The sequence below is a fragment of the Natator depressus genome, chromosome 2 (assembly GCF_965152275.1).
Source record: "Natator depressus isolate rNatDep1 chromosome 2, rNatDep2.hap1, whole genome shotgun sequence".
Lineage (NCBI taxonomy): Eukaryota > Metazoa > Chordata > Testudines > Cheloniidae > Natator > Natator depressus.
Window position 1 is genome coordinate 5,345,433 of NC_134235.1, and position 25,523 is coordinate 5,370,955.

Here is a 25,523-nt window from a genome sequence, read left to right on the forward strand (position 1 = left end):
CAAAGGACGCTGACCAGCGTACTGTGGGTGGGTGTTTACTTATGGTTTGCATGCTTCGGAGTTGTGGTGGTGATGTTTTCCCACATTAATGCCGGATTCCCTCTGCCTTTTAATACGTTTTCTTTCATTATACCTAGACTCTGTGCTTGCGAGTGGGGCAAAATGGCCTCCTAGAAGCGCCCAGCGGTGGGGCTTTGTTTTCCCAGATTGCTGGGTTTGGGCCCGACCCAATTCTCTTTTGTAATTCTCAAAGGAACCCCTGCACGCTGAACCCAGCCCTGGTTGCTGCTCATGCCTCCCGGCAGAATGGCGACATATAGAAACAAAAGCAATCAGGGGTCAGGACCTTTCACTCTGCACCGGCCCCCTCACACCACCCTGCCAGCACAGGGCGAGCCGGATCTGAGCCTCCCACACACATTCCACCCCTCCCAACCCGAGCATTGCCCCAGCGGGACCCAGCCTTCTAAATTGCTGTCTCCCTCGTCACTGAATCCGACCAGGGAGATTTATATCCTGCCCTGGGAGAAGCTGTTCACACCAGGACAAGACCAAGATCCAGGGAAGATGAAGGTTGTCCTGGCTGTCTTGTTGGCCGTCATTCTGTGCGCAGAGCAAGGTGAGACGTCGAGAGAGGCTCCCTGTGCTGCTAGACAAACAAGATGCAGATCGGGGCTGAGCAACGGGGGGTCCAGGGGATGCTGCCAGCCCACCAGACCCAGCCCGGCCCAGCTAGGGGCGCTGACAGAACCAGGGCAAGGAAGGGGGCAGGGCAGCATGGTGGCAGGGCCCCATGGGTGCGCTGTGGTGAGAGCCAGTGGGTTGGAGCCGCACAAGATAAGCTCCTGTGATCTCCCACACCCCAGGGGCAGCACCCATCTCCCCCGCACCTCTGTTACACCTCTGGGGGCAGGAGCTGCTTCTCCAGGGGCACCTATCCCACCGGGGCAGGACCCAAATCCCCTCCCCCCGAGGTGGTCACATTCCCCAGCCCAGTAGAGGGTTTCCGTGGATTTTGTGGCCCCCTGTACGACTTCATCCAGAAGATGGGGAATCAGGGGAGCATCTTCCCCTCTGGGCTAGCAACAAAAGTATGAAGTGCTGCCATAGCGTTTGCGGCAGAGATGCGGCGGGCGACGGGAGGTGCTGTGGGAAAGCCCTGCTCTCAGTTGTCTCCACTCATTTGCCTGCGAGCCGACGGGGGCTCCGATGTTTGAGCTCAGCCCAGAAGTGAGTATGTTTTTGATGGGAGAAAAGAGGAAGAAGTTTCCACCCGCATCCCCGAAAAGGGCATTTTTCAGCTAGGTTTCTGGGCTCCGATAAGTCAAACCCAGCATTGTTTAAAAGCTTCTGTGGGCTGAGCGCGGGGCACAAAGCCAGGAGTTGCTGCATAATTAATTCTGGCTTGGAGGCTGACTCTTTTCCTGTTCAAGGCATTGGCAAATTTTCTATTGAGTTCAGTGTGTGGCCCTGGGGACATGCGGTGGTCTGGTTAGTTCACATCAGTTCTATGTCCTGTCGGTTTGGTGATTTTAAGGGGGTTTGGCTCCATGCCTGCGAGTGGTTTGGTTCGGTGTCCGAGCGAGTTTGTGTTGGTATTTTTATTATTTCTGCTATACAGTCACACCTAGAGGCGCCAACCTGGGTCAGGGCCCCCTCGTGCCAGGCGTTGCACAGGTACATAGTGAGAGCGTGGAGGGGGTCGCTCACCAGAGAGTGCGCCCCCCTTGTGGCTAGCTGGGGGTAAGGCAGCCTCTTTGATTCAGAGCCCCCCGTTGAAAGCCCCTCAGAGCCTGCAATGATTTGCCCCTTCTCATGACTCAGCCTTCCAGCCAGGTCACTATATTCCTCACCTGCCTCCAGCCTACTTTCGCAGACCAACTCCTTGAGCTGCTTCCTGCCGGTTTGAGCTGATACAGTGTCCCCTCAGATTCCCTGGCAGACCCCTTCTGCCTGGACCGCAAGCTCTCGCCCAGCTGTTGGTGGCTCGCCAATAAGACGCAGCTGAGGAGGTGTCTACTCCATCTCTGAATCCCTTATTGCCATGGCAGGATGGGGTTTATAAACCCCCTCACAGAGAGACAGTCCCTGCTCGGATGAGCTTACAATCTAAACTGGCAAGCCAGGCAATGGGTGGGTGAAAATGAGCATTATTAGCCTTATTTTACAGCTGGCCAACTGGGAGGCAGAGAAATTAAAGGCCTGATCCAAAGCCCATGGGCGTCAATGGAAAGACGCCCATGGTCCTCACTGAGCTTCCGATCAGCCCTTAGTGCTTTAGCGATGGTCACAAAGTTCATGGAAGAACCTGACTCTCCTGGCTTCCTCTGCCTTTAACCACAAGGACATCTTTTCTCTCTAAGCTTTCCTCCGGTGGTACGATGCACTGAATGCTTTCCCCACCCCCAATCCAGTGTGAGAGGGTAGTTTTACTACAGTTTGGGAGCACGGCCGAAGGGCAGCTGTTACAGGGTGGGTGGATTGATTTAGAACCATGGGCTTGGTTCTCCTCTCACCTCAGTGTCTCACTGCACTGGCGTCAGTGGGCTAACTCCTCGCTGACACTACAGTAAAGGAGGGGACTTGGCTGCTGGAGTGGCCACACCATTTTACATGTCTAACTCCTCCATGTCTCCCTTCCACAGCTGACTCACTGTGGTGCTTCACTTGTGAAAACCAGTCCAGCAACTGGCACTGTCTGAAGATCACAAAGTGCTCGGATGCGGACAAGCACTGCCTGACGACTGTTGGTTTTGTGGGGTTTGGTACGTGCCAGGATTGCTGACTAGGGAATGACTCCCGGAGCGTGGAGAACAGTGGGGTTTTCCTAGGGGACGGGTCCAGGATTTATTTACCTCACAGGAGACGCATGTTAGGAAGGTGGAGAACCTTACGGGGCTGAAGGAGCACCCCTGGTTCAAATACCCCAACCTTTGTGGGGTGTGAAATCCAGATCCCAGTGTTACACCTTGAACCCATCCCCAGAGGGGTCAGTTCAGCCCCTTTGTCTTCCTGTTAAATCTGTCTGGAGAAGGGAGGGGATGCCAGAGATTGGAAGAAGAGGCAAAAGCCAGGGCCTTGGAAAGAGAAGAAGAGGAAGGAGTGGAGAGAGAGGGGGATTGGAAGGTTTAGAGTGAGGTGAATGGAGGGATAATTTTACTGTAGTCTCCTGGAGATTAGATCTAAATCCTTTCCTGCAAAGGCTCTGAGACCTCAGGGAGAGACCTTTTAATAATAGTTTTCTCTTTCTTCTCCTTGGTTAAGGCATGTGGGCAGCCAGGAGGCAAATCACCAAGAAATGCTCCCCAATCTGCCCGCACTTCAATATCAACCTGGAGACCTTTTAATAATAGTTTTCTCTTTCTTCTCCTTGGTTAAGGGATGTGGGCAGCCAGGAGGCAAATCACCAAGAAATGCTCCCCAATCTGCCCGCACTTCAATATCAACCTGGGCTTAGCCTCCTATTCCACTACCTGCTGCCAGAGCACCTTGTGCAACCTGAGTGGGAAGCCGCCACCCAAACCAGGTCCTCAGTGATGGGGTAAGAGGATCTGGGCCTTTCTTAGAGCTGGACTGTGATGTGCTGGGAAAAGAGGGGCTTTAACCCTGAAGAACCTGCTCAGATTTCCCCAGCAAGAGACCGACACCTTCTGTGCATTGGGTTTAACGATGTATCCTAACAGCCAGGCCTTGCCTCAAAACTTCTGAACAAATAGCTTCTCTGTTGCCTTTCACACTGGTGTTCTGTCACCTGGCATGTCTCTTGGAAGATGCGGAGTCTTCTATTGTGCGGTCTTAGGCGTTGGACTGGGCTGAACAGAGCTGCCGTCTGTGGCCAGGCGGGGCAGGAGGATGCTGAGTGGTATTCTGCAGAAAGGGGTTCTGGTGCAATCCCAGCCAGTTTCTATATTTCCTTTCCTACAGACATTTCTAGTCAGTGTCACACTATGATAACGCAGGCCAGAGAATTGCTCCCCAAATAATTCCTAGAACAAATCTTTTAGAATAACCTCCCCTCTTGATTTAAAACTTGCCGCTGATGGAAAATCCACCATGACCCTTGGTAAATTGATCCAATGATTAATTACTCTCATTGTTAAAAATGTACACCTTGTTTCCAGCCTGAATTGGTCTAGCTTCAACTTCCAGCCACTGGCTCATGTTAGACCCTTCTCTCCTAGATCGATGATCCCATTATTAAATATTTGCTCCCCATGCAGGAACTTTTAGACTGTGATCAAGTCACCTCTGAACCTTCTCTTCGTTAAGCTACCTAGCTTGAGGTCTTTGAGTCCATCGCGATGGTTTGTGAACTCAATGGTGGAAAAGGAAGCAAAATTCGTAGGCAAAATCATAAGACCCTCCCCATCCTTTCACTGTCTGCAGCTGGTGAAGGGAGCATCCCCCCCGCCCCGATTTTGAAATCCTGGCCCCGGGTTGACTGTAGCAGGAGGGGCAGTGTGGCCTGCTAGAAGGCTCTGGGCTGGGACTCAGAAACCCTGGCTTCTGTTCCCAGCGCTGCCCCTGGCCTGCTGGGTGACCTTGGGCAAGTTGCTTCCATGCCTGTAAACTGGGGACAATAGGACTGAGCTCCTTTGCAAGGCGCTTTGAGCTGGACGGATGGAAAGCGTGGGATAAGCACTAGGGAGGGTTATTATTATTACAACCAAGTGGCTGGGCCTCAGACTTCACCTCAGGGCAGCTTCCAGCCCTGTGGATCGTTCGACCTCTTCCTACCCCATTGCCTTAGCCGGGCGGCCATCCCTGGCTCTCTTCTGTCAGAACGCCGCTGCCCGCTATCACACCTCTCTCACCAAATCCTGTTGCTCCTCTTCCTCTGGGCCAAGCTCCCCCTCCCTCTCAGCCACTTCCTGTTTAGCTGTGGTGACACTCTTTATATAGATGCACTTCTCTGCATGCATTTTTAACCCCTCCATCGTCCCCCTCTCTGCGTGCCTTGAGTGGGTAGACTCCCAGATTCAGCACCATGTGCGGGACTGAAGGGGCCTCCAAGACAGCTGTGCGAGAGCGGCATTGCCAAGCCAAGCTCTGCTCCTCTTGCTCCTTCTTTGACCCACACCTCTCTTTTGTCTCTGCTGTTCATAGCCATGATCCTGGACCCTGGGCCCTCCTTCTCTTCCCACAGCTGCAGATCTTCCCACTGCCACCCTGCTGCTGCCTTGGCCCCTCCTCTGCTGAAATCCCACCTCCTCTTTTGCCTGGACTCGTACAATTCCCCCTCCCCCCCAAATCCAAGCTGCCAGGACTCCAACATGTGCTGGCTTCTCCTCTGCAAGATGTGTGAGCTCACCATCTGCATTCTCAAACAACAACCTGGGCTCCCCATTCATTTCAGGACCCAGTTCAAAACTGCCCTCCTGGTGGGTAAAAAAACCCCCATCTGTAACATGTTTTCATCCAATATGTTATTCTGCCACTAGATGTCTCTCTGTGTTGTGTAGAGTTGCAAACTGAGGGTGGGCCCCTGGTAAACAAGGGAGACAAAGAGAGAACCTGAGTTGTGTGGAAGCCTATTGCTTTGTGTCTGGGATTGTAGCTCTCTACTTTAATACATGACTCCTGGTTAAGATGGATTGTGATTCTGTATAGCAGGAATCTTCCAGGATTTGCCCTCTCTCATCAGTCTGCTACCCATTTGGCTCCCTCCATTCCCCTAACCCTGGCCTTTCTGGTCCTTGTCACCTTCACAAAGCTGTTGGCGTGAGTGCCTTCTTCTCCGCAGCTCCTGCCATGTGGAACAGCCATCTTTTACCAGTGCATCAGCCCTTGAGCTCTTTGAAACATCATCTAATAATGCACATTTTTCTCCCTTCCCTGAAGCAGTTAACCTCCCTCTCCCTCTGGCATTGCTCTTCGTGATTGAATGTTTTAATTCACTCACGTGTGTCAAGTGTTTTCTGTACCTTTTACAGCATACCATTTGTATCCTTGCACTGTGAAGCTCTGCAAAAGCTCTATGGAATCCCATGTGTGTAACAGATAATAAATGCAGCCAACATTTGATAGCACTGGAGGATACCTGTCCTAGAATTATAACTGGTCAGGTTTTGTTCTGTAGATTGCAATTAAAAATCATTTTTGCTTTGCTGAAATCACAGTTTCTCTGTGATTCTTTTATGCTGTCATCAGTGTCACATAAAGAAAACAGGTATGGGCATATTTAAAGACAAAAGGCCAGGTTCTCTTCTGAATATTGGCTCCTATGTACTGCTTAAGCAGCTCAAAGGAGCCAGAATCTGACGGCGATGGTCCACCTGAAAACTAGCTGGGCACAATAGGCAGTTCTTACATTGTCTGCCCCTCACCAGTGTAATTCGTGTGTTGGGGGCAAGAAGGGGCAACTAGAGTCCACCAGTCTTCACCTGCTGTATGATCCCATAGGCACCACAGCTAGCTGGCATAAATTAGAGCAGCCACTAAGCTGCTCTAGCTCACACAAAGGCCCAGGCCAATGCCAGTGCAGATTGGTCCATGAAATCAGAGAACTGTAACTGGCTCCTTGCCAGTATATCCCTCCCCCCTTACCCCACCTGCAACAAGTGGCTCTCAGCCTCGGAGAGACACTAGCTCTAACTGCTGAATTTAAACTGGAATCAAAGAGACTTTGATGGTTAAGGAACAGGCGAAGGAGCCAGGAGATCTGGGTTCTGTTATGGGGTAAAGCTCTATGCCTCCGTTTCCCCATTTATAAAATGCCTATTTTGAAGGCTTAAGTGGGACTGAAGTGGTGCCAAGGCTTTTTGCCGCCTTCCTGCATAAGGCTGAATTCGCCCTGATGTTTGCAAAGTGCTCGGAGATCACAAGATGTAAAGTAGCTGTCCACTGAACGGAAAAGTACAGGGTATTGTTCTTCTAGCCAGCCAGGCCTGGGACAGAGTGGAGATCAAGCACCCCTAGGCACATTAGAAAGTCAGTGCCTCTGGGCTGGAGGTTGGGTCATATGAGGAGTGAAGTTCTGGAGCAGCTTTCCACGGGAAGCTGGCGGGGCAAAAAAAGGAATGTCGTTTCAAGACTGAGTTTGATAAGTTTATGAAGGGGAGGGGATGATGGGACTGCCTACAATGGCGTGGAGCCGATCTGCAACTGCTAGCAAAAAATATCTCCAACGGCCCGTGATGGGACACTAGATGGGGAGGGCTCTGAGGGCTCTGAGTTACACCTGAGAATTCTTTCCCAGGTGTCTGGCTGGTGGGTCTTGCGCACATGCTCAGGGTCTTACTGATCGCCATATTTGGGGTCAGGAAGGAATTTTCCCCATGTCAGTTTGCTAGACACCCTGGAGAGGGGTTTCCCTTCCTCTGCAGCATGGGACATGGGTCACTTGCTGGTTTGAACTGGAGTAAATGGTGAATTCTCTGGAACTTGAAGTCTTTAAGTCAAGCTTTGAGGACGTCAGTAACACAGCCAGAGGTTCTGGGCCGATTACAGGAGCGGGTGGGTGAGGTCGTGTGTCCTGCGATGTGCAGGAGGTCAGACTAGCTGATCACGATGGTCCCTTGTGGTCTTAAAGTCTATGAGTCTATGAGAAAGATGGCTTTAAGGGCCACGCTGCATCTGACAGCTCAGGGACATGCAATGGGAACGCAGATTGAAGGACCTGTCTGATCAGGGAAGAGAGACTTTCCCCTCCAGAGCAGAACAGGTCCGGAACCGGAGTTTGTGTTCTGCAGGATATCCTGACATCTTGAAAAAAAATTCATTCCGAACTGGAGCACAAAAACCAAGACGTCCCACTAAACACAAGATTTGAAAAAAATTCATTTGGGATCAAGTGAAAGATTTTGCTTTGATCTGGCAAAAGGGCTGGATTTTGACCTTTTAAAACATTTCTAATTTTATAAACAAATTTCAAACCGAAAAGCCAAATAGTCCATTCCCAAAATGTCAACCATGGAATGGTTTGACATACCCTGAATGCTTTGTTTCCATTGTTCCCCTCAAAATTAAATGAGGTCAAAATGGACATGTTCCCGTGGAAAGTTTCGATTTCAACAAGGTGGCATTTTCCAGGAGAAAAACCTTCCCCTTGAAAATCGAGATTAGCTGGAGCCAAAGTGTAACTAAAAAGCAAGCAGAACTCCACGGGGGAGGGGGGGGGGTGCTACTGCTACCAAACAGTGACTGGTTGGTAAAACAATGCTTGTTAATACGGGCTGTTTGCAGACGGAACCCTAAACTGACTCACGGGGTGTTCCACAAGGCAAAGGCAGCAGGACCAGCCAGGGACCAGAGTAGCAGAAATGGCACAAGGAAAGGCTCCTGGAGCATGCGTGAAGACAGCAGAGACCTGCAGCAGCCAGAAGAAGGCCTGCCAGGCTAGGAGAATCATTTGATCCATTTGTGTGGCAGACCTGAGGCTGATGTTTGTTATGTTCACACAGGAACAGTGGAAGCTCCCTAAAAGTATATGGGTGTGGGGGGGGAAATAGGCGTCCGAACCATGGCCCTGCCTTCCCATGTCGCCCCTTCTCTCAGAGCCCCTGCTCTTGTACCCTTTTAAAAGTGATGGGGCCATGGCCTCCTGTCCTTCCCACCCCTGCCAGTCCGGGCGCCCTTGAGTTCACATCATCCACACAGACAGTTAGACAACCCCTCTCCCCAAAGATCTTCTTCCTGTAAGTACCTACATGGGGAACAAATATTTAATAATTGGCTCTTCAATCTAGCTGAGAAAGGTCTAACACAGTCCAAAGACTGGAAATTGAAGCTCGACCTATTCAGATTGGAAATAAGGTGCAAGTTTTTAACAGTGAGGTAATTAACCATTGGAACAATTTACCACGGGTCCTTCCTGGTGGATTCCCCGTCACCGACAATTTTTACATAAGAACATAAGAATGGCCATACTGGGTCAGAGCAAAGGTCCATCTAGCCCAGTATCCTGTCTTCCAACAGTGGCCAGTGCCAGATGCCCCAGAGAGAATGAACAGAACAGGGAATCATCAAGTGATCCATCCCCTGTGGCTCATTCCCAGCTTCTGGCAAACAGAGGCTAGGGACACCATCCCTGCCCATCCTGGCTAATAGCCCGTTATAGTCTTGGCCTTCACAACATCCTCTGGCAAGGAGTTTCACAAGTTGACTGTGCGTTGTGTGAAGAAATACTTCCTTTTGTTTTTTTAAACCTGCTGCCTACTAATTTCATTTGGTGACCCCTAGTTCTTGTGTTATGAGAAGTAGTAAACAACACTTCCTTATCTACTTTCTGTACCTCAGTCATGATTTTATAGACCTCAATCATATCTCCCCTTAGCCGTCTCTTTTCCAAGCTGAAAAGTCCAAGTCTTTTTTAAATCATGTTTGGATGTCTTTCTAAAAGGTCTGCTACAGGAATTGTTTTGGGGAAGTTCTCTGGACTGTGTTATAGAGGCGATTAGGGTCCCTTCTGGCCTTGGAATCTATGAATCTATGAATTCCTGAAAGATTGCAACTAGGGCTGTCGATTAATCGCAGTTAACTCATGCGATTAACTCAAAAAATTTAATTGCGATTTAAAAAATTAATCAGGATTAATCACAGTTTTAATCACACTGTTAAACAATAGAATACCAATTGAAATTTATTAAATATTAAATATTTTGGATGTTTTTCTGTATTTTCAAATATATTGATTTTGATTACAACACAGAATACAAAGTATACAGTGCTCACTTTATATTATTTGTATTACAAATATTTGCACTGTCAAAATGCAATATATTTGAAAATATGGAAAACATCCGAAAATATTTATATAAATGGTATTCCATTCTTAACAGCATGATTAATTGTGATTAATTTTTTTAATCACTTGACAGCCCTAGTTGCAATGCAACACGACTTTATTTCTTAGAATCCAGAAATCTAACACACTGCAACCAAATACAGAGAGAGACAAAGCAGGCTGCTCCCTATGACAGCAAGGCACGACTCCTCCCACCTTGCTCCAGACTGCTGTTTTGCAGACTGTTGAGGACCCAGATTGCATGCTTGCCTCGGAGCACCCTAGCCTACAAGCAGGACCAGGAAACCCTTTCCAATGTAAAGTGATTGCTTGTAATTTTAACACGGTTTTCAATACAGCACAATGATGAACATGTGCCTGCCCCCTTGATACTCTTTGAAAACGCCACCTGACCATCCGATGAAGTGAGCTGTAGCTCACGAAAGCTTATGCTCAAATAAATTTGTTAGTCTCTAAGGTGCCACAAGTCCTCCTTTTCTTTTTGCTGACCACAATGGCACCCCATGCTGCACTTGGGGGAGAGCCCATGGCCTTGCATAGGCCTTCCATAGAGCAGCAGGGGACACAGCTGGCTGAGTGGATCAGGAGGAGGAGTTTACTACAGGCCAGGTGGCCAAATGGTCCCTTTTTTCTGCTGTTTGGGGCCATCTGGCAACTGAGGCAGAGTCCGGTAGGCTGGCCGGTGGCTGAGGCCCTGCACCAGGACCCAGAAGCCAGGCAGCTGGCAGCAAGGCGGCAGATTTCGCTGCTAAAACATGGGATTCCAGCAAAATACTCAACTCCACTAAGTAGAGCGGCATAATGTGCAGGGCTCAGCCTTCAGGCTGGCGCTCGGGCGGGTCTCCACCGCCTGCGCACTTGCATGCCTTTTAGCAAAGGGGATCTTTTGCTGCAGCGGGTGGCAAAATGTCTTGGTCCAGCTGCACGGCCCCAGCTTTGCTGATCTAGCCCAACCAGCTGCTGGGGGGCTAGGGGGCTCTGCATGCAGCAGTGCAATCTGGGTCTGGGTTGGTACATAGGCCTGTTTGCTAGCCTGAGAGAGAATTTTGGGTCTGACTCTTACATCCCTGCTAATCTGTGTGAACAAAGAACAAAGACAGTGCCTTGCTTCTGCCCAGCCAGACGGGTTTGTTAGTACAATGAGAAGAGCTAAGGGATAGAGTTAAAAGTGCCACAGGGCCTGGTGGGAGTGTAGTATGTGAGCATACACTGGAAGGCTGCCTGGCTCCTTTCTCAAGCTGATGTCCAGCAACCAGGCAGGAGAGGCAAGAGGGTGGGTGGGTGCGCATAAGAAACAGTAAAAGCCAAAGGAAAGCCTGGCCTTGGCCAGTACATAACCACACTCCTTACCCCTCCCCTGGGATACAAAAGTGGCGGGACCCAGGCTCACAACCCTCCAAAACGGACCATGACCATAAGCTGTAAGCGGTTGGACCAGGGGTGTGCACTACAGGTATATTTGGGCCTGCTAAGAAGGACGAGGTGGGACTAGGGAACGGGGACATGGGTAAAGGCTCTGTGGTGTCAGAGCCATGGATATGCTTGCTTGAAACTAACCCCAATAAACATTGCATTGCCTGCACTTCGGATTTCCAGTCTGCTTTCTGTCTGCATGAAAAGAACCAGGGGAGGGGGTGAAGGGAAAGCCCCTAACGTGCTACTGCCCCTTTAAGAGCAGAGCGCCTGCAGCCTTTTGCTCCAGAGAGCTGGTTCCAGGCCCTCAGCTTTCCACCCAGGATGCCTGACTGCAGCCACATGGCTGCTCCAAAATGGGGCATGGACCCTCTCCTCTGCAACCACCAAGATGGATACTTGCCTGTTTCTTGCATCCAAGCTGCAGGCCAACACAGGGTTCTTGGGAGCTGCTAGCTGTCCCAGCCTGAGAATCAAAGACTCAAACCAGATACCCTCACACCTGTCACCAATGCTTTTACACATGGAGAGAGTCTCTCCTCTCCCAGCCACCTGGCAACCACAGTTCTCGCTCTTTAAAACTCACTTCTTTCGAAGTACACCCCCAGATTACCTAGATTTATATCAGCAGTTGATGAGCTAAAAGCACTCTGTACGCCACCTACGACTGACATTTATCCATCAGCTTTTTAGCTTGTTTTCCTGGTCCCACGCCAACCCAGTCCTTATCTCGGATTTGCATACTACATTCCAAACCAGTTGCCTGTGAAAGTCCCTCCCTAGCTTGTACCAGGGCAGAACATCCATGTATCTTGCCTTTGACAGGTTTCCTACCTGCCTCTGCCAAATGCTGAGTTATTCAATGCTGGGTATTAAGGGATTCGCACCTTAGCCTAAGACAGCAAGCGGGAGCATATTACAATTTAGCACGGCTACCCAATGCCCATGTTCAATATAATCTATCCCATATTAGTACCCTACCCCTAACACCTATTCCTGGGTTGAGAGTGTATATAACCAGCTCACCTGGATAAGGTGAATGCACATTGCAGACACAAGCTTCCCAGAAGGATTGGCATGGCTTTAACTCTTTCTTTTCTGCATTGTGCTGCTTTGTCTTTAGACAACACGGTGACTGAGCTTGGTTATTTGATCTCTTGAACATTTTTCATATCAAACCACAAGCGTCGGCAAAACCAACTGGCTCTGCTTTTAGCAGTTCCTCCATTGCTGTGTCCGCACCTGACCATTGCAGCGACCAAAAAGCCAGTTAATGAGTAATGCAACAAGACAAGTTAAAAAAAGGGGGGGAATCCCTAGCACATTTCCTCCTGGCCCCCTGGGTTTGAATCCCTGCTCTCCATCCCCTCCGGTTCCCCATGATCTGGTGCATTTACTGGCTGTGTTTCCTTTCTTAGCCAGAATACGGCAGAGGTTTTGTTTTCTTACATCTATAAAGCACCCAGAGGGGAAGGATGATCTTTCGATTACAGCACTAGGCTGGGACTCAGGACCCCTGGGTTCAATTCCTGGCTCTGCCACAGACTCCCTGGCTGACCTTGGTCAAGTCACTTAGATCTAGATCAATGGTCCCCAAATTTTTCAGGGTCATGCCTCCCGTACCCCCGTCTGCACTTCCCCTGGGGTTGGAGTGGGGATGTGGCTCCAGGGAGGGGGGAAGGACAGGAGTAAGGGGGCTGACGCTGGGGCCACAGCTGGGGGCTGGGCTGGGGCTGGGAGTAGAGCCCTGACTGGGGCTGAGGTTGACAGCCAGAGCTCCGGGAGTGGAGTCATAGGTGCGGTGCCGGTATCCGGGACCCCGGGAGTGGAGCCTCTGGCGTGGGGTTGGCAGCCAGGTCTGGGAGCAGAGCTCTGGGCCTGTGGCTGGCAGCTGGGACTGGGGCCAGGAGCAGAGCTGGATGGTGCTCCCTCCCCACCCCCTGTGCAGCTGGCTCGGGCCTTAGCTGTGCCCCCTCAAACATTCCTCCATGCCCCCCCGACAGTTTGGGGACCTCTGGTCTAGATCCTCAGAGATATTTACGCACCTAAGTCCCACTGAAATCAATGGGGGTGAAATACCTAAATATCTTTGAGGGTCTGGGTCATAGTCTCTCTGTGCCTCATGTCCCCATCTATAAAATGAGGATTACAATCCACCCTCGGTCAGTTGTACTGATTTCGTTTATAAGCTTTTCGGGGAAGGGACCGTGGCTCACTACAATGTATTTGTACAGTATCTAACACAATGATGCCTCGAGGCATTCGAGTAATATAAATGCGTGTCACCTTGGACCCTCTGTGGTGCAATACGAAAGGACTTGTGTTAATGGAATGCTGATGTGGTAAGATCTAGGCCATTCTGGTGGTTGAGGGGACTCCCACAATATTGACCCAGCCAGAGTGGGCGTATGGAATTGTTTCTGTTCCTGTTTTCGTTGCTATGGCTTCAGCCTGGAAGAATTATAATTTGTTAGCTAATGAAAACACAATAATCACAAGCAAATAGGTTGTGCTCCCTTAACAGGATCCTGGGCCCTGCTGCAGTTGACTTGTGCTGCTTTGAGTGGTGTAAGGCAGCTGGAAAGGATCTGTCCCATGGAGGATTCCTTCTGGGTGCGGGGAGGAGGATCCCAGGTGACTCAGAGATGCCATAGTGACTTGTATGGCACTTCCCTACTGATTTCCAGGGGATCCCAGGCGGAGATGAGTGTGGCTGGAGAGTGCCTACATGGCTATGTGGAACAGCCCCTTAAGGCCATTGGCAGTCAGGCATAATCTAGAGCAGCTCTGAGGCTGCTCTAACTCACAGGCGGATGAGCCCAGCCCCAGGGGAGCTGAGTACGGTGGGTCATGGACCCAAGGTAGCTGTGGCAAATGGCTTATTTGCAGCAAGAGGGGATGCACAGAGGGCACTACAGGCAGCAGAGAGACGCAAAGCAATTGACGCAATGCTGCTGAACTGCCCCTCAGACCTGCTGGGATACCTCAGACTTGCCCACAGGCCCTAGGTGACCCGGCCAGAGCCATGCTGCTCCCCTCGCCCTCGGACGATGATCTTTGTTCAGCTTCTGGGGTGGAGCGATCCTGTCATTAGCCCTCCCTCTGCCGGTAGACAGAACTTCCAATCACCTGCTCTTGGGCCCTTGAACATGTATGTGTGTGCGTGGGGGGGGCCGGGGTTGAATGAATCTGGCTTAGGGGCTGATCCTGAGTGGCGCTGAACACTTACTAAGAGGTTCTGAGTCTCCTCGGCTCCCATGGAAATCACCAAAGGTCATGGGCCCCAAGCTAACTGCTGAAGCTACTATCTTACAGGAGACAGGCCTGTAGGTTCCTTGGATTACTGCTGAATATAATGAAGGCAAGCTTGTCCTATGGGCTACACAGAAGCACTCCCCAGGCTGTATAGAATTGATCCCACTTTGGAAAGGAGCTACTTGTGTAATGAATCACAGCTCCGTATGGCATCTATAGACACCAGGGTTATCAGGGGACTTGAACCTGGGACCCTCTGCATTCACAGTACAAGCCCCTTCAACTGTGTTAATCGCAGGTAGTTATTGTTACCAGAGGGCCAAACACTGGAGGGGCACATGACAGGACATACTAAGCCAGGCTCTTATACTGGATGTGCTGATCCACACCCTTTGCCCTTATCATAGATTATAGACAATGGCCTTCTATCTATTTATTGGCTGGCTAGTTCCTCAGTCCCCCATAGCATCCCTGTTGCTTTGCAACATATTCAGTTATTTATGATTTCAGTTCCTCTGGAAGCTCCTCAAGATACTGTTCTCTGCCCACTGTTTCCAAGAATCCGCTAAACCAGCTGTTTGCTTATGATAATCAATTTTTGTCTGGACAGAGTCAGGGTAGTTTGTCAGGGCCCTTCCCTTCCTGCCTAAGTTTTTGCCAAAACCAGCCATGCTCAGCTCAAATCCCGGTAACAAAAGAGGTGTAAGCCTATGGTAACTCACAGCAACATGGCATGACAGCTTTCTGTATTCAAAGGTTTCAGGCGCCAGGGAGGTTACAATGGGGAAACACTGAGATGGCCTATGTTGTCCCTGAACTGCCAGAAGTCACCCTTTGGAAACGGCTTCCTAGCGTAATCACATATAGAAATACTCTGAAGGCACCTACCACCCATCAGAATTAGGTACAGCTGAAACTCAGAAACAGTCGGAGTCTACAAATTAATCCATCAGGGCTTCAGGGAAATGGAACTACACTGGAAAGGTTTTGAGTGGCTGGGGTAGCAGTGCAGGTTCATTACACTGGAGGGCCCTGCTGTTGCTCATAAAAGGAAGAAATGGAAAGGAGTGGCCAGTGCCATGTGCATTGAAAGGTTGCTGCCTTTGGTTTCCTATGTGAAGAATCCTGCCCAAGGGGAAACAGCAGCCATTTTGTCTGCAGAGTTGCTGCAGCCTATTCCAGAGGTGACGCACACAGTGCTTTCTCCTGGAGAAGCCCTTCCTGTTGTGATTTCCTTGCTCTTAAACTCTTCTCAGACTGAAGTCAGACGGATTTTGCTCTGTGTGAAGAAGCACAACAGCCAGCTGACACTGTGCTGAGTGGCTTGTTTACCACAATGGAAAGAAGAGGACATTCCTTTGGGCCTAGTTTGGACCCAGGAAGGAGGAGGAGAACTTTGTGGGCTTCTCTCTCCATCAGAGAGAGAAATTCCCCGTCCATCCCCCCAACGCCCTGCCTCCCCTGTGACAATAGGAAACGTAAGAAACCCCTTCTAGAAATAAACTTTTAGGGCTCCATCTACATTACCAATACAAATGCAGTTGTCTCCAACATGGCTTAAACATTTCAGTCCTGTAGCAGATCAACCAGGGTCAAACTACGGCCCTGCTGCATGTAACATCCTGCACGTATCTGAGGTCAGATCTAGGTGAATAGGTCACAACTCCTCCTTGGTTGGGTGAGTTCAGAGTTGTTTGCACACAGACTGTGATTTTTTTTTAACTCATTCTTCTGCTGTTTGCAGAGGCTCAATGAATCTCTGTGGGGAATTTCAGCCCATGGACCACTCCGTCCCACATTGTCCGCCTCTACTATTCAAACTCAGCGCTTGTGTTGAGTGATTGGTCACCTAAAATCACATTGTATTACTTCCGGCCCCCGATTGGACAGCCTTCTGGCTCGCAACCGACTCTCAAGACAACCACATGCTATGTGGAGTCACCTGCACAAATATTCGCAACAACTTCCCTTTCTGTGAACGTTCTTGAGAAACAAATTGTATGAATAGTCACAGAAAGTGAATGAAAGGGCTGTAAATCCATCAGCGCAGATCTGAGGGGGAATTTTCAACAGGATATTTGGGAATATATGACTCAGGCCCTGGTGCTATAAGGAGGGCTTTTGGATGTGCGACCGCTGGGATGCATTCACGGACAGAGGACTGTTCTCATGGGATGGACTCCACCTGAGTAGGGAGCGAAATAGACTTCTTGGATACATGTTGGTAAAACCAATTGAAAGAGCTTTAAACTAGGAATTTGGGGGAGACGGCTGGGAGATGCTCATGCAATTTCCATGCCTGATTCTAATATTGAGAGGGAGGAAAACCAAGGAAAAGAGGCTACAGTAATGGAGAAAGGAACAACAGAGGATAGAAGAATGGACAATGAGAGGAAAGATAGCACCAATACCAATGACAGTAACCATCAGGTAGGTGATACAGGCAGTAAATCTGGTGAGAAACTGGGGCAAGGCCAAGCAGAAACAACTAAAATATCTGCACACCAATGCAAGGAGCCTGGGTAACAAAATGGAGGAACTGGAAGTACTGGTGGAGGTGGTGAAACCAGATATTATCGGGATAATGGAACCATGGTGGAATGGTCGTCTTGACTGGAGTACAGGGATTGAAGGGTATGTGCTGTTCAGAAAAGACAGAAATAAAGGTAAAAGGTGGTGAAGTAGCATGGTACCTTAATTATGAGGTAAATTAAAGAAATTAGAAGTGATGGCATGGATAAAATGGAATCTGTCTGGGGCAAAATCACTTTGGGGAAGAATGGTAACAGCAGCTCCACTGGGATAGTGCTTAGGGTTTGCTACAGACCTCCAAAGTCCGGTGTGGATATAGATAGAGAGCTCTTTAATATTTTTAATGAAATAAATACTGCTGGGAATTATGTGTTTATGGGAGACCTTAATTTCTCAGCTGTAGACTGGAGGACAAGTTCTACTAATAATGGAAGGGCTCAAATATCCCTGGATGTGACAGCTGACAGATTTCTTCACTAAATAGCCACTAAATCAACAAGAGGGGATGTCTTTTCAGATTTGGTATTGGTAAGTAGCGCAGACCTCATAGAAGAACTGGCTCTAGAGATCACCCTTGGTTCAAGTGATCATGAACTCAAGTTGCAGTGGGGGAGGTTTAGGTTGGATATTAGGAAAAACTTTTTCACTAGGAGGGTGATGAAGCACTGGAATGCGTTACCTAGGGAGGTGGTGGAATCTCCTTCCTTGGAAGTTTTTAAGGTCAGGCTTGACAAAGCCCTGGCTGGGATGGTTTGATTGGGGATTGGTCCTGCTTTGAGCAGGGGGTTGGACTAGATGACCTCCTGAGGTCCCTTCCAACCCTGATATTCTATGATTCTATGACTCTATGAACTAATTCAGTTTAAACTAAATGGAAGGATAATCAAAAACAGGTCACAAACTAGGGTCCTTGATTTCAAAAATTAAGGGAATTAGCTAGGGGAAGCTGACTGGACTGAAGAAGTCAAATATCTGAAAGTGGAGGAGACTTGGAATTACTTTAAGTCAAAATTACAGAAATTAACTGGACCCCAGATCCGAAGCAAAGGGAAATACTCCCAGGGAAGGGTTGCAGACCAAACGGGATGAACAAGCAGCTCAAACAGGCTATTAAGAGAAAGCAAAGGCCTACAAGGAATGGGAAAAGGGATGGATTCACAGAAAAAGGTACCTTTTGGATGTCAGAAAGTGTAGCGGAAAAGTGAGAACTCCTAAAAGCCAAGCAGAGCTGTACCTTGCAAAAGAAAATAAAACCAATAGTAAAAGGTTCTTTGGCCATATAAATAAAAGAAAACAGGGAAAGAAGAAGTGGGACCGCTAAATACTGAGGACAAAGGTGGAGATTAAATATAATCTAGGTATGGCCCAACACCTAAATGAATACTTTGCCTCAGTTTTTAATAAGGCTAATGAGGAGACTGGGGGCTGTGGCAGGGTGGCTAATGGGGACACGGGTATGGAAGTGGAAATGATCACATCCAACGTGGAAGTCAAACTCAAACAGTTTTAATGAGACCAAATCAGGGTCGACTGGATAATCTCCATCCAAGAATATTAAAGGACCTGGCCCATGAAATTGCAAGCCCCAAAGCAAAGATTTTTATGGAATCCATAAACTTGGGAGTTGTACCCAATGACTGGAGAATGGCACCTACAGCATCTATATTTAAGTGGGAAAAAGTGACCCAAGAAACTACAGGCCCATTCGTTTGACCTCAATTGTAAGCAAGGTCTGAGAACAAATTGTAAAAAAGAGAGTAATTAAAGACATAGAGCTACATGGTAATTGGGATGAAATACATCATGGCTTTACAAACAATAAATCGTGCCAGAGCAACCTGGTCTTTTTCTTTGAGAAAATAACCAACTTTCTAGACAAAGGAAATGCAGTAGATCTTGGGACCAATCTTAATTAACATTTTGATTGATGACCTTGGCACAAAAAGTGGGAGTGTGCTAATAAAATTTGCAGATGACACAAAGTTGCCAATACACAAGAGATCCAGAATATCATGCAAGAAGATGTGGACAACGTTGAAAGATGGAGGAATAGAAACGGGTTGAAATGTAATAGTACAAAGAGCAAGATGATGCACTTAGGGACTAACATCACATTTTTTTTGCTATAAACTGGGGAAGCATCAGTGGAAAGCGACAGAGGAGGAGAAAGACCCAGGGGTATTGGTCGATCACAGGATGACAAAGAGCTGTCAATGTGATGCAGCCATGAAAAAAGCTAATGTAATCCTGGGATACATCAGGCAAGGAATTTCCAGTAGAGACAGGGAAGTGTTATCGCCATTATACAAGGCACTGGTGAGACCTCATCTGGAATAACTGTGCAATTCTGGTCTCCCATGTTTAAGAAATATGAATTCAAACTGGAACAAGTGCAGAGACGGGCTACTAGGATGATCAGAGGAATGGAGAACCTTCCATATGAGAGGAGACTTAAGGAGCTTGGCTTGTTTAGCCTAACACAAGGAAGGCTGAGGAGAGATAAGATTGCTCTATATAAATACATCAGAGGGATATACCGGGGAGGGCAGGAATTATTTAAATTAAGGGCCAGTGTTGGTACAAGAACAAATGGATATAAACTGGCCATCAACAGGTTTAGGTTTAAAATTAGATGAAGGTTTCTAACCATCAGAGGAGTGAAGTTCTGGAACAGCCTTCCAAGAGGACCAGCAGGGGCAAAAAGCCTAACGGACTTCAAGACTAAGCTGGATAGGTTTATGGAGGGAATAGTCTTTGGCTATCCCCCGATGGGAGGATGAGGTCTGCCAAACGGGTTCATTGGTAGGTTTTTAAGTGGCTGAGGAGCCCAATTCGTGCCCTGCAGATTTCCCCACAGAAGTGACAAGTGTAATCTTGGAGGAGACATAGTTGTTGGCTAGACTGTTGTGTGCTTTCTTTCCTCCTTTGTCGCTTCTCTGTCTCGTGAGCACATCTGTTCTCCTCAAAGTGAGCTGTGGTTTGATGTATGGGGTGGCGCCGCTGTGTTCTGTTCAGGTCCGAGTCCTCCCAGTTTGTTGGGTTGATGCCTCCGTTTTTTAGATGTACTTTCAGTATGCCTTTGTAGTGCTTTCACTGCCCTCAGCGAGCCCTTCTTCCCTGACTTAACTGAGAGCAGAGCACTTGCTTCGGGAGGCGAGTGTCAGGCATTCGTACACAGTGGCCAGCCCAGCGGAGTTGGTGTTCCATGACCTGCTCTTCTTTATACTGCTGATGTTGGCTGCAGAGAGAACGCTGATGTTGGTGTGTTGGTCTTCCCAGCGGATCCTGAGAATCCTCCTGAGGCAGCTCTGTTGGAACCACTCCAGCCGCTTGAGATGTTGTCTGTAAATTACCCAGGTCTCACACCTATAGAGAAGGGTGGAGATGACAACTGCTTTGTAAACCAAGATCTTGGTGCCTGTTTGCAGATCCCTATCATTGAAGACTCCTTTGAGTAGTCTTCCAAAGAATGTGCTGGCACAGTGGATCCGGTATTTAATTTCTGTGTCGGTGCTGGCCTTTTGGGAGAGGTGGCTGCCAAGGTATAGAAAATGGTCCACATTTTCCAACGGTTCTCTGCTGATGGTGATTTGTAGAGTACGAAGAGTAGTTTGTGCAGGTGAGGGCTGGTAGAGTACCTTGCTTTTCCCAGTGTTGAGAGACAGACCAGGCTGTGATAGGCATCCGCAAAGAGATTTAGGGTACTTTGCAGGTCAGCCTCTGTGTTTGTGAGAATGACACCGTCATCTGCATGCTGAAGGTCAGTGATGCCAATTCTCTTGGTCTTAGATTTTGTTTGGAGATGTCAGAGATTGAGGAGTTGACCATCCATATGATACTCAATCCCGATTCCATCAGGAAGGCGGTCACGGATGAGAATCAGAATCACGGCAAGGTAAATGGAGAAGAGTGTTGGACCAATGACACAACCCTGCTTGACACCGGTGCAAATGATGAGTGGTTTGGTCCCTGAGCTGTTGCACAGAATGGTGGCAGTCTTCCCATCATGGAGTAGTCAGATGATGGAAATGAATTTCTGTGGACAGCCAAACCTCACAGCACCTTCCATAGAGCATCACGATTGATAGAGTCAAAGGCCTTGGTTAGATCAATGAATGCCATGAACAGTTCCTGGTGTTGCTCTCTGCACTTCTCCTGAAACTGTCGTGCCATGAACATCATGTCAGTTGTGCCTCGGGATGGCCTGAACCCACACTGTGATTTGGAGAAAAGTTCCTCGGCAAGGGTGAAAAGGCAGTTTAGTAGGATTCGAGCAAGGATCTTCCCTGCGATGGAGAGGAGGGCAATACCTCTGTAGTCCCTGCACAAAGATTTGTCCCCTTTTTTGCATATTGTAACAATGTTGGCATTGTTAAAGTCAGGTGGAATTTCTTCACAGATCCAGATTTTGTCAAGGAGTTTGACAAAGTTTGTGCTGGAGCATTGTTCCACCAGCTTTAAAAACCTCAGCTGGGATGCCGTCTGGGCCTGGTGCCTTGTGATTTTTTTGTCTGGGTGATGGCATGCCGGACTTCCTCAGAAAATGGGGGATTAGCACAGTGTTCCATTGCTGAGCATTGTGGAGTAGACTCGGTGTTTTCAGAGATTGTGGATTCGTGGTTTAGTAGGATCTCAACGTGCTCCTTCCAGCATTTGTGACAAAGCTCTGTCCTTGCCTCCGTGGGTCCCGTGTTTCCTGGTGGATTTCGCTAGCCTCAGAGGCTCACTGACAAGGGTCACAGAGACAAGGGTCACAGTCTACTGAGCTATTTTCATCAAAAGTCAGCGAGGGAGGTGAGGAGAAGTTATCCTTCCTTGCACAGTCTCTGTTGTCTCCCAGTCTCAGTGATTAATCGGGGGGCAAAGGTGGGGGGGGGGAGCCCAGGCCCACCCTCTATGCCAGGCTCTAGCCCACGGACCCTAATAGTATCAGCTATGGTAGCTGACCTTTTAGAAACATGACATGTACAATTCCCTGGGCTACTTCCCCCACAGCAGCCCTCACTTCCTCAAGCTCCACTTCACCCTTACCTCAGGGCCTCCTTCCTTGTGCCTGATATGGTGTGTACTGCTCAGCCTCTCCAACAGCGCAACTTCCTCCCACAGCTCCTGACATACACACCCACCTGACTGACTGGGAGGCTTTTAACTAGTTTCAGCCAGCCCCTGATTGGCTTCAGGTGTCCCAATCAACCTAGCCTTTTCCCTGCCTTCTGGAAAGTTCTTAATTGGCCCCAGGTGTCTTAATTGACCTGGAGCAGCTGCCATTTCACTTATCCTGGTACCAGGGATTTGTTTAGCCTGGAGCTAATATATCTGTCTCCCACTACTTTTCCACAGCCATCTGGCCTTGCCCCGTCACACATTGTTTAATGGCTGCATTGTCCTTGAGGAGGGTGGAGAAAATAGTATGGTGAGGTTGTCTACAATGGCATATCCACATCTGCTATGAGCAAATATCCTCAACAGCCAGTGAAGGGACACTAGATGGGAAGGACTCTGAGTTACTACAGATAATTATTTCCCAGGTATCTGGCTGGTGGGTCTCAACCACATGCTCAGGGTCTAACTGATCGCCATATTTGAGGTCGGGAAGGAAATTTTCCTTGGGTTAGGTTGGCAGAGACCTTGGGTTTTTTTTGGTTTCTTCTGCAGCATGGGGCACGGCTTACTTGCTGGTTTGAACTGGAGTAAATGGTGAATTCTCTGTAACTTAAAGTCTTTAAATCAAGAGCTGAGGATGTCAGTAACTCAGCCAGAGGTGAGGGGTCTATTACAGGAGTGGGTGGGTGAGGTTCCGTGACATTCAATGTGCAGGAGATCAGACTAGATGATCATGATGGTCACTTCTGGCCTTAAAGTCTTCTCAGTGCCAAGTCCCATTGTGCTTTCTGAGATCCTCCTTCATTCATTAACTCTGCCGGCTTGCTGGAAATTCACTGCCTAGAAAGGTTTCAGAGTAACAGCCGTGTTAGTCTGTATTCGCAAAAAGAAAAGGAGTACTTGTGGCACCTTAGAGACTAACCAATTTATTTGAGCATGAGCTTTCGTGAGCTACAGCTCACTTCATCAGAAATTGTTTGGTGGGGCTGGGATGGTTTCAACCTAGCAGTTACTGGAGTGACCACCTCTTCCACACCCTATGGGCTTGTGCATCAAAGAACAACAAAGTCTTATGCAACCAGACCAAACTAACACCCATGTCTTGTGAGGATGTTTGTTCCACACCTCAGGACTGAGATTTCATTACCTTTCCTCTCCTCCCGAGGACTTTGTTCATGCTATTGCTCAGGTCTATTGCTGTATGTGTGACAGGTTTCTGGATCCAAACAGGGCTGGTCCCCAGTTCCACTGGGACACATCCAGCTCCCTTCCCATTTGAAACCAGGTTCTGGCTTGTTATTCCAACATGAGCCATGGGTGCGGTGGGATGTGATGGGGTGGGGTGGGGAAGCCTGGAATAGTCATAGAGGGCATATGGCCAGGTGTGAGTTTCACCCACTCTCATCTAGGAACAAGGCCATAATTATTACAGCCCATGCTCATAAAAATCAGCCACAGAGACTACAAAGATGGCAACGGATAGTTTAGTGAGATGAATGATCACAACTTCTCCACAGTAAAGGTTGAAGCTAGCTTCTCATTATAAAGCCAACTGTCCCTCCTGAAAATTCACCTACCATGTCTCATCCCATAGCACAGGTTTCAGCTGTGCTGCCAACCCCAAGCATTCAAAACCATCATGAGTCAGGCACCCTAACAAATCTTGAGAATGGCTTAAAAATCATGAGATTTTACAAATAATAAATGCAGGGATGTTTTCATTTGACCTCTGTTTTTTGAGACATTAGGGAATCGCTGTTTCAAGCTTTTCTCCCTAACAATGAGGGTGAGAAACTTTCTTTTTTTCCAGACCAAAGTTGAGATTGTCTCACAATCACATGCCTCCAGGAGCTGGGGCTTGAAGAAAAGTACCAAACATTACAAAACTCATGATAAAATTGTGTGGGCTACACTGAATATTTCTGGGCAGGTGGGGCAGGACCTCTTTTGGCAAAGCTAAAATTTTGATTTTAGCGAGCCTTTATGCTGGTATTATTCATATGTGGACAAACTGGAGAAAAGGTCTGAAGAAAATAAGATGAAATTCAATAAGAATGAATGCAAAGTACTCCACTTGGAAAGGAACAATCAGTTGCACACATGCAAAATGGAAAGTGACTGCCTACAGAGTACTGCAGAAAGGGATCTGGGGGTCATAGTGGATCACAAGCTAAATATGAGGCAACAGTGTAACACTGTTGCAAAAAAAGCAAACATCATTCTGGGCTGTATTAGCAGGAGTGTTGTAAGCAAGACAAAAGAAGTAATTCTTCTGCTCTAGTCCACGCTGATTAGGCCTCAACTGGAGTGTTGTGTCCAGGTCTGGGCACCACATTTCAGGAAAGATGTGGACAAATAGGAGAAAGTCCGGAGAAGAGCAACATGACCTATGAGGGAAGATTGAAAAAATTGGGTTTGTTTAGTCTGGGGAAGAGAAGCCTGAGAAGGGACATGATAGCAGTTTTCAAGTACATAAAAGGTTGTTATAAGGAGGAGAGAGAAAAATTGTTCTTCTTCACCTCTTAGGACAGGACAGGAAGCAATGGGCTTAAATTGCAGCAAGGGCAGTTTAGGTTGGACATTAGAAAAAACTTCTTAACTGTCAGGGTGGTTAAGCACTGGAATAAATTGCCTAGGGAGGTTGTGGAATCTCCATCATTGGAGATTTTTAAGAGCAGGTTAGACAAACACCTGTTAGGGATGGTCTAGATAATACTTAGTCCTGTCATGAGTGCAGGGGACCGGACTAGATGACCTCTCGAGGTCCCTTCCAGTCCTACCATTCTATGATTATTTGCATTATGGTAATACCTGGAGCTTCGACACAGGGATCAGGCCCTCAATGTGCTAGGTGCTGCACAAACATGCAGCAAAAAGACAGACCCTGCCGTCAAGTGCGAAACATGAACGAAAAGTGAATACCAAAAGGTCGCAGATCTGATCCAAGGGGGATTCATTGCCAGATTAGATTGAAAAGGGCTGGACAATTTTTTGTGCTATCTGCTCAGTTCTGTTCAAGATGAGATGATCCCAATGCAGGGGTGGGCAAACTTTTTGGCCTGAGGGCCACATCTCGGTATGGAATTTGTATGGAGGGCCGGCTGGGGCAGGGGATTGGGGCACATGGTGGGGATGAGGGCTCCGGCTGGGGGTGCAGACTCTGGGGTGGGGCTGGGGATGAAGGGTTTGGGGTGCAGGAGGGTGCTCTGGGCTGGAATCAAACGGTTTGGAGGATGATCAGGGCTGGGGTAGAGGGTTGGGGCGTGGGGGGCGGCTCGGGGTGCAGGATCCAGGCGGCGCTTACCTGAAGCAGCTCCTGGAAACAGCGGCCCCATCCCCCCTCCGGCTTCCATGCGGAGGCGGGGCCACGCCACTGTGCACACTGCCTTGTCCACAGGCCCCGCCCCTGCAGCTCCCATTGGCCGTGATTCCCGGCCAATGGAAGCTGCAGAGCTAGCACCTGGGGCAGGGACAG

The 25,523-nt window shown here is 48.6% G+C and overlaps 1 protein-coding gene across 1 annotated transcript; it reads left to right on the forward strand.

Annotated features, from left to right (window-relative positions):
* Positions 1-567: 567 nt before the first annotated feature.
* LOC141983514 (lymphocyte antigen 6E-like) lies at positions 568-3,537 on the forward strand. The gene is made up of 3 exons (XM_074946713.1): positions 568-619; positions 2,646-2,765; positions 3,380-3,537. Exons 1-3 carry the CDS (start codon positions 568-570, stop codon positions 3,535-3,537), a joined length of 330 nt encoding a protein of 109 aa, XP_074802814.1.
* The last annotated feature ends 21,986 nt before the right edge of the window (positions 3,538-25,523 follow it).

Excerpts from the sequence above, each read along its gene's own strand:
- LOC141983514 (XM_074946713.1), top strand. The coding sequence starts at position 568 with ATGAAGGTTGTCCTGGCTGTCTTGTTGGCCGTCATTCTGTGCGCAGAG. Across the intron at positions 620-2,645 it reads CATTCTGTGCGCAGAGCAAG|CTGACTCACTGTGGTGCTTC; the intron begins GTGAGACGTCGA and ends TCCCTTCCACAG. Across the intron at positions 2,766-3,379 it reads TGTTGGTTTTGTGGGGTTTG|GGATGTGGGCAGCCAGGAGG; the intron begins GTACGTGCCAGG and ends TCCTTGGTTAAG.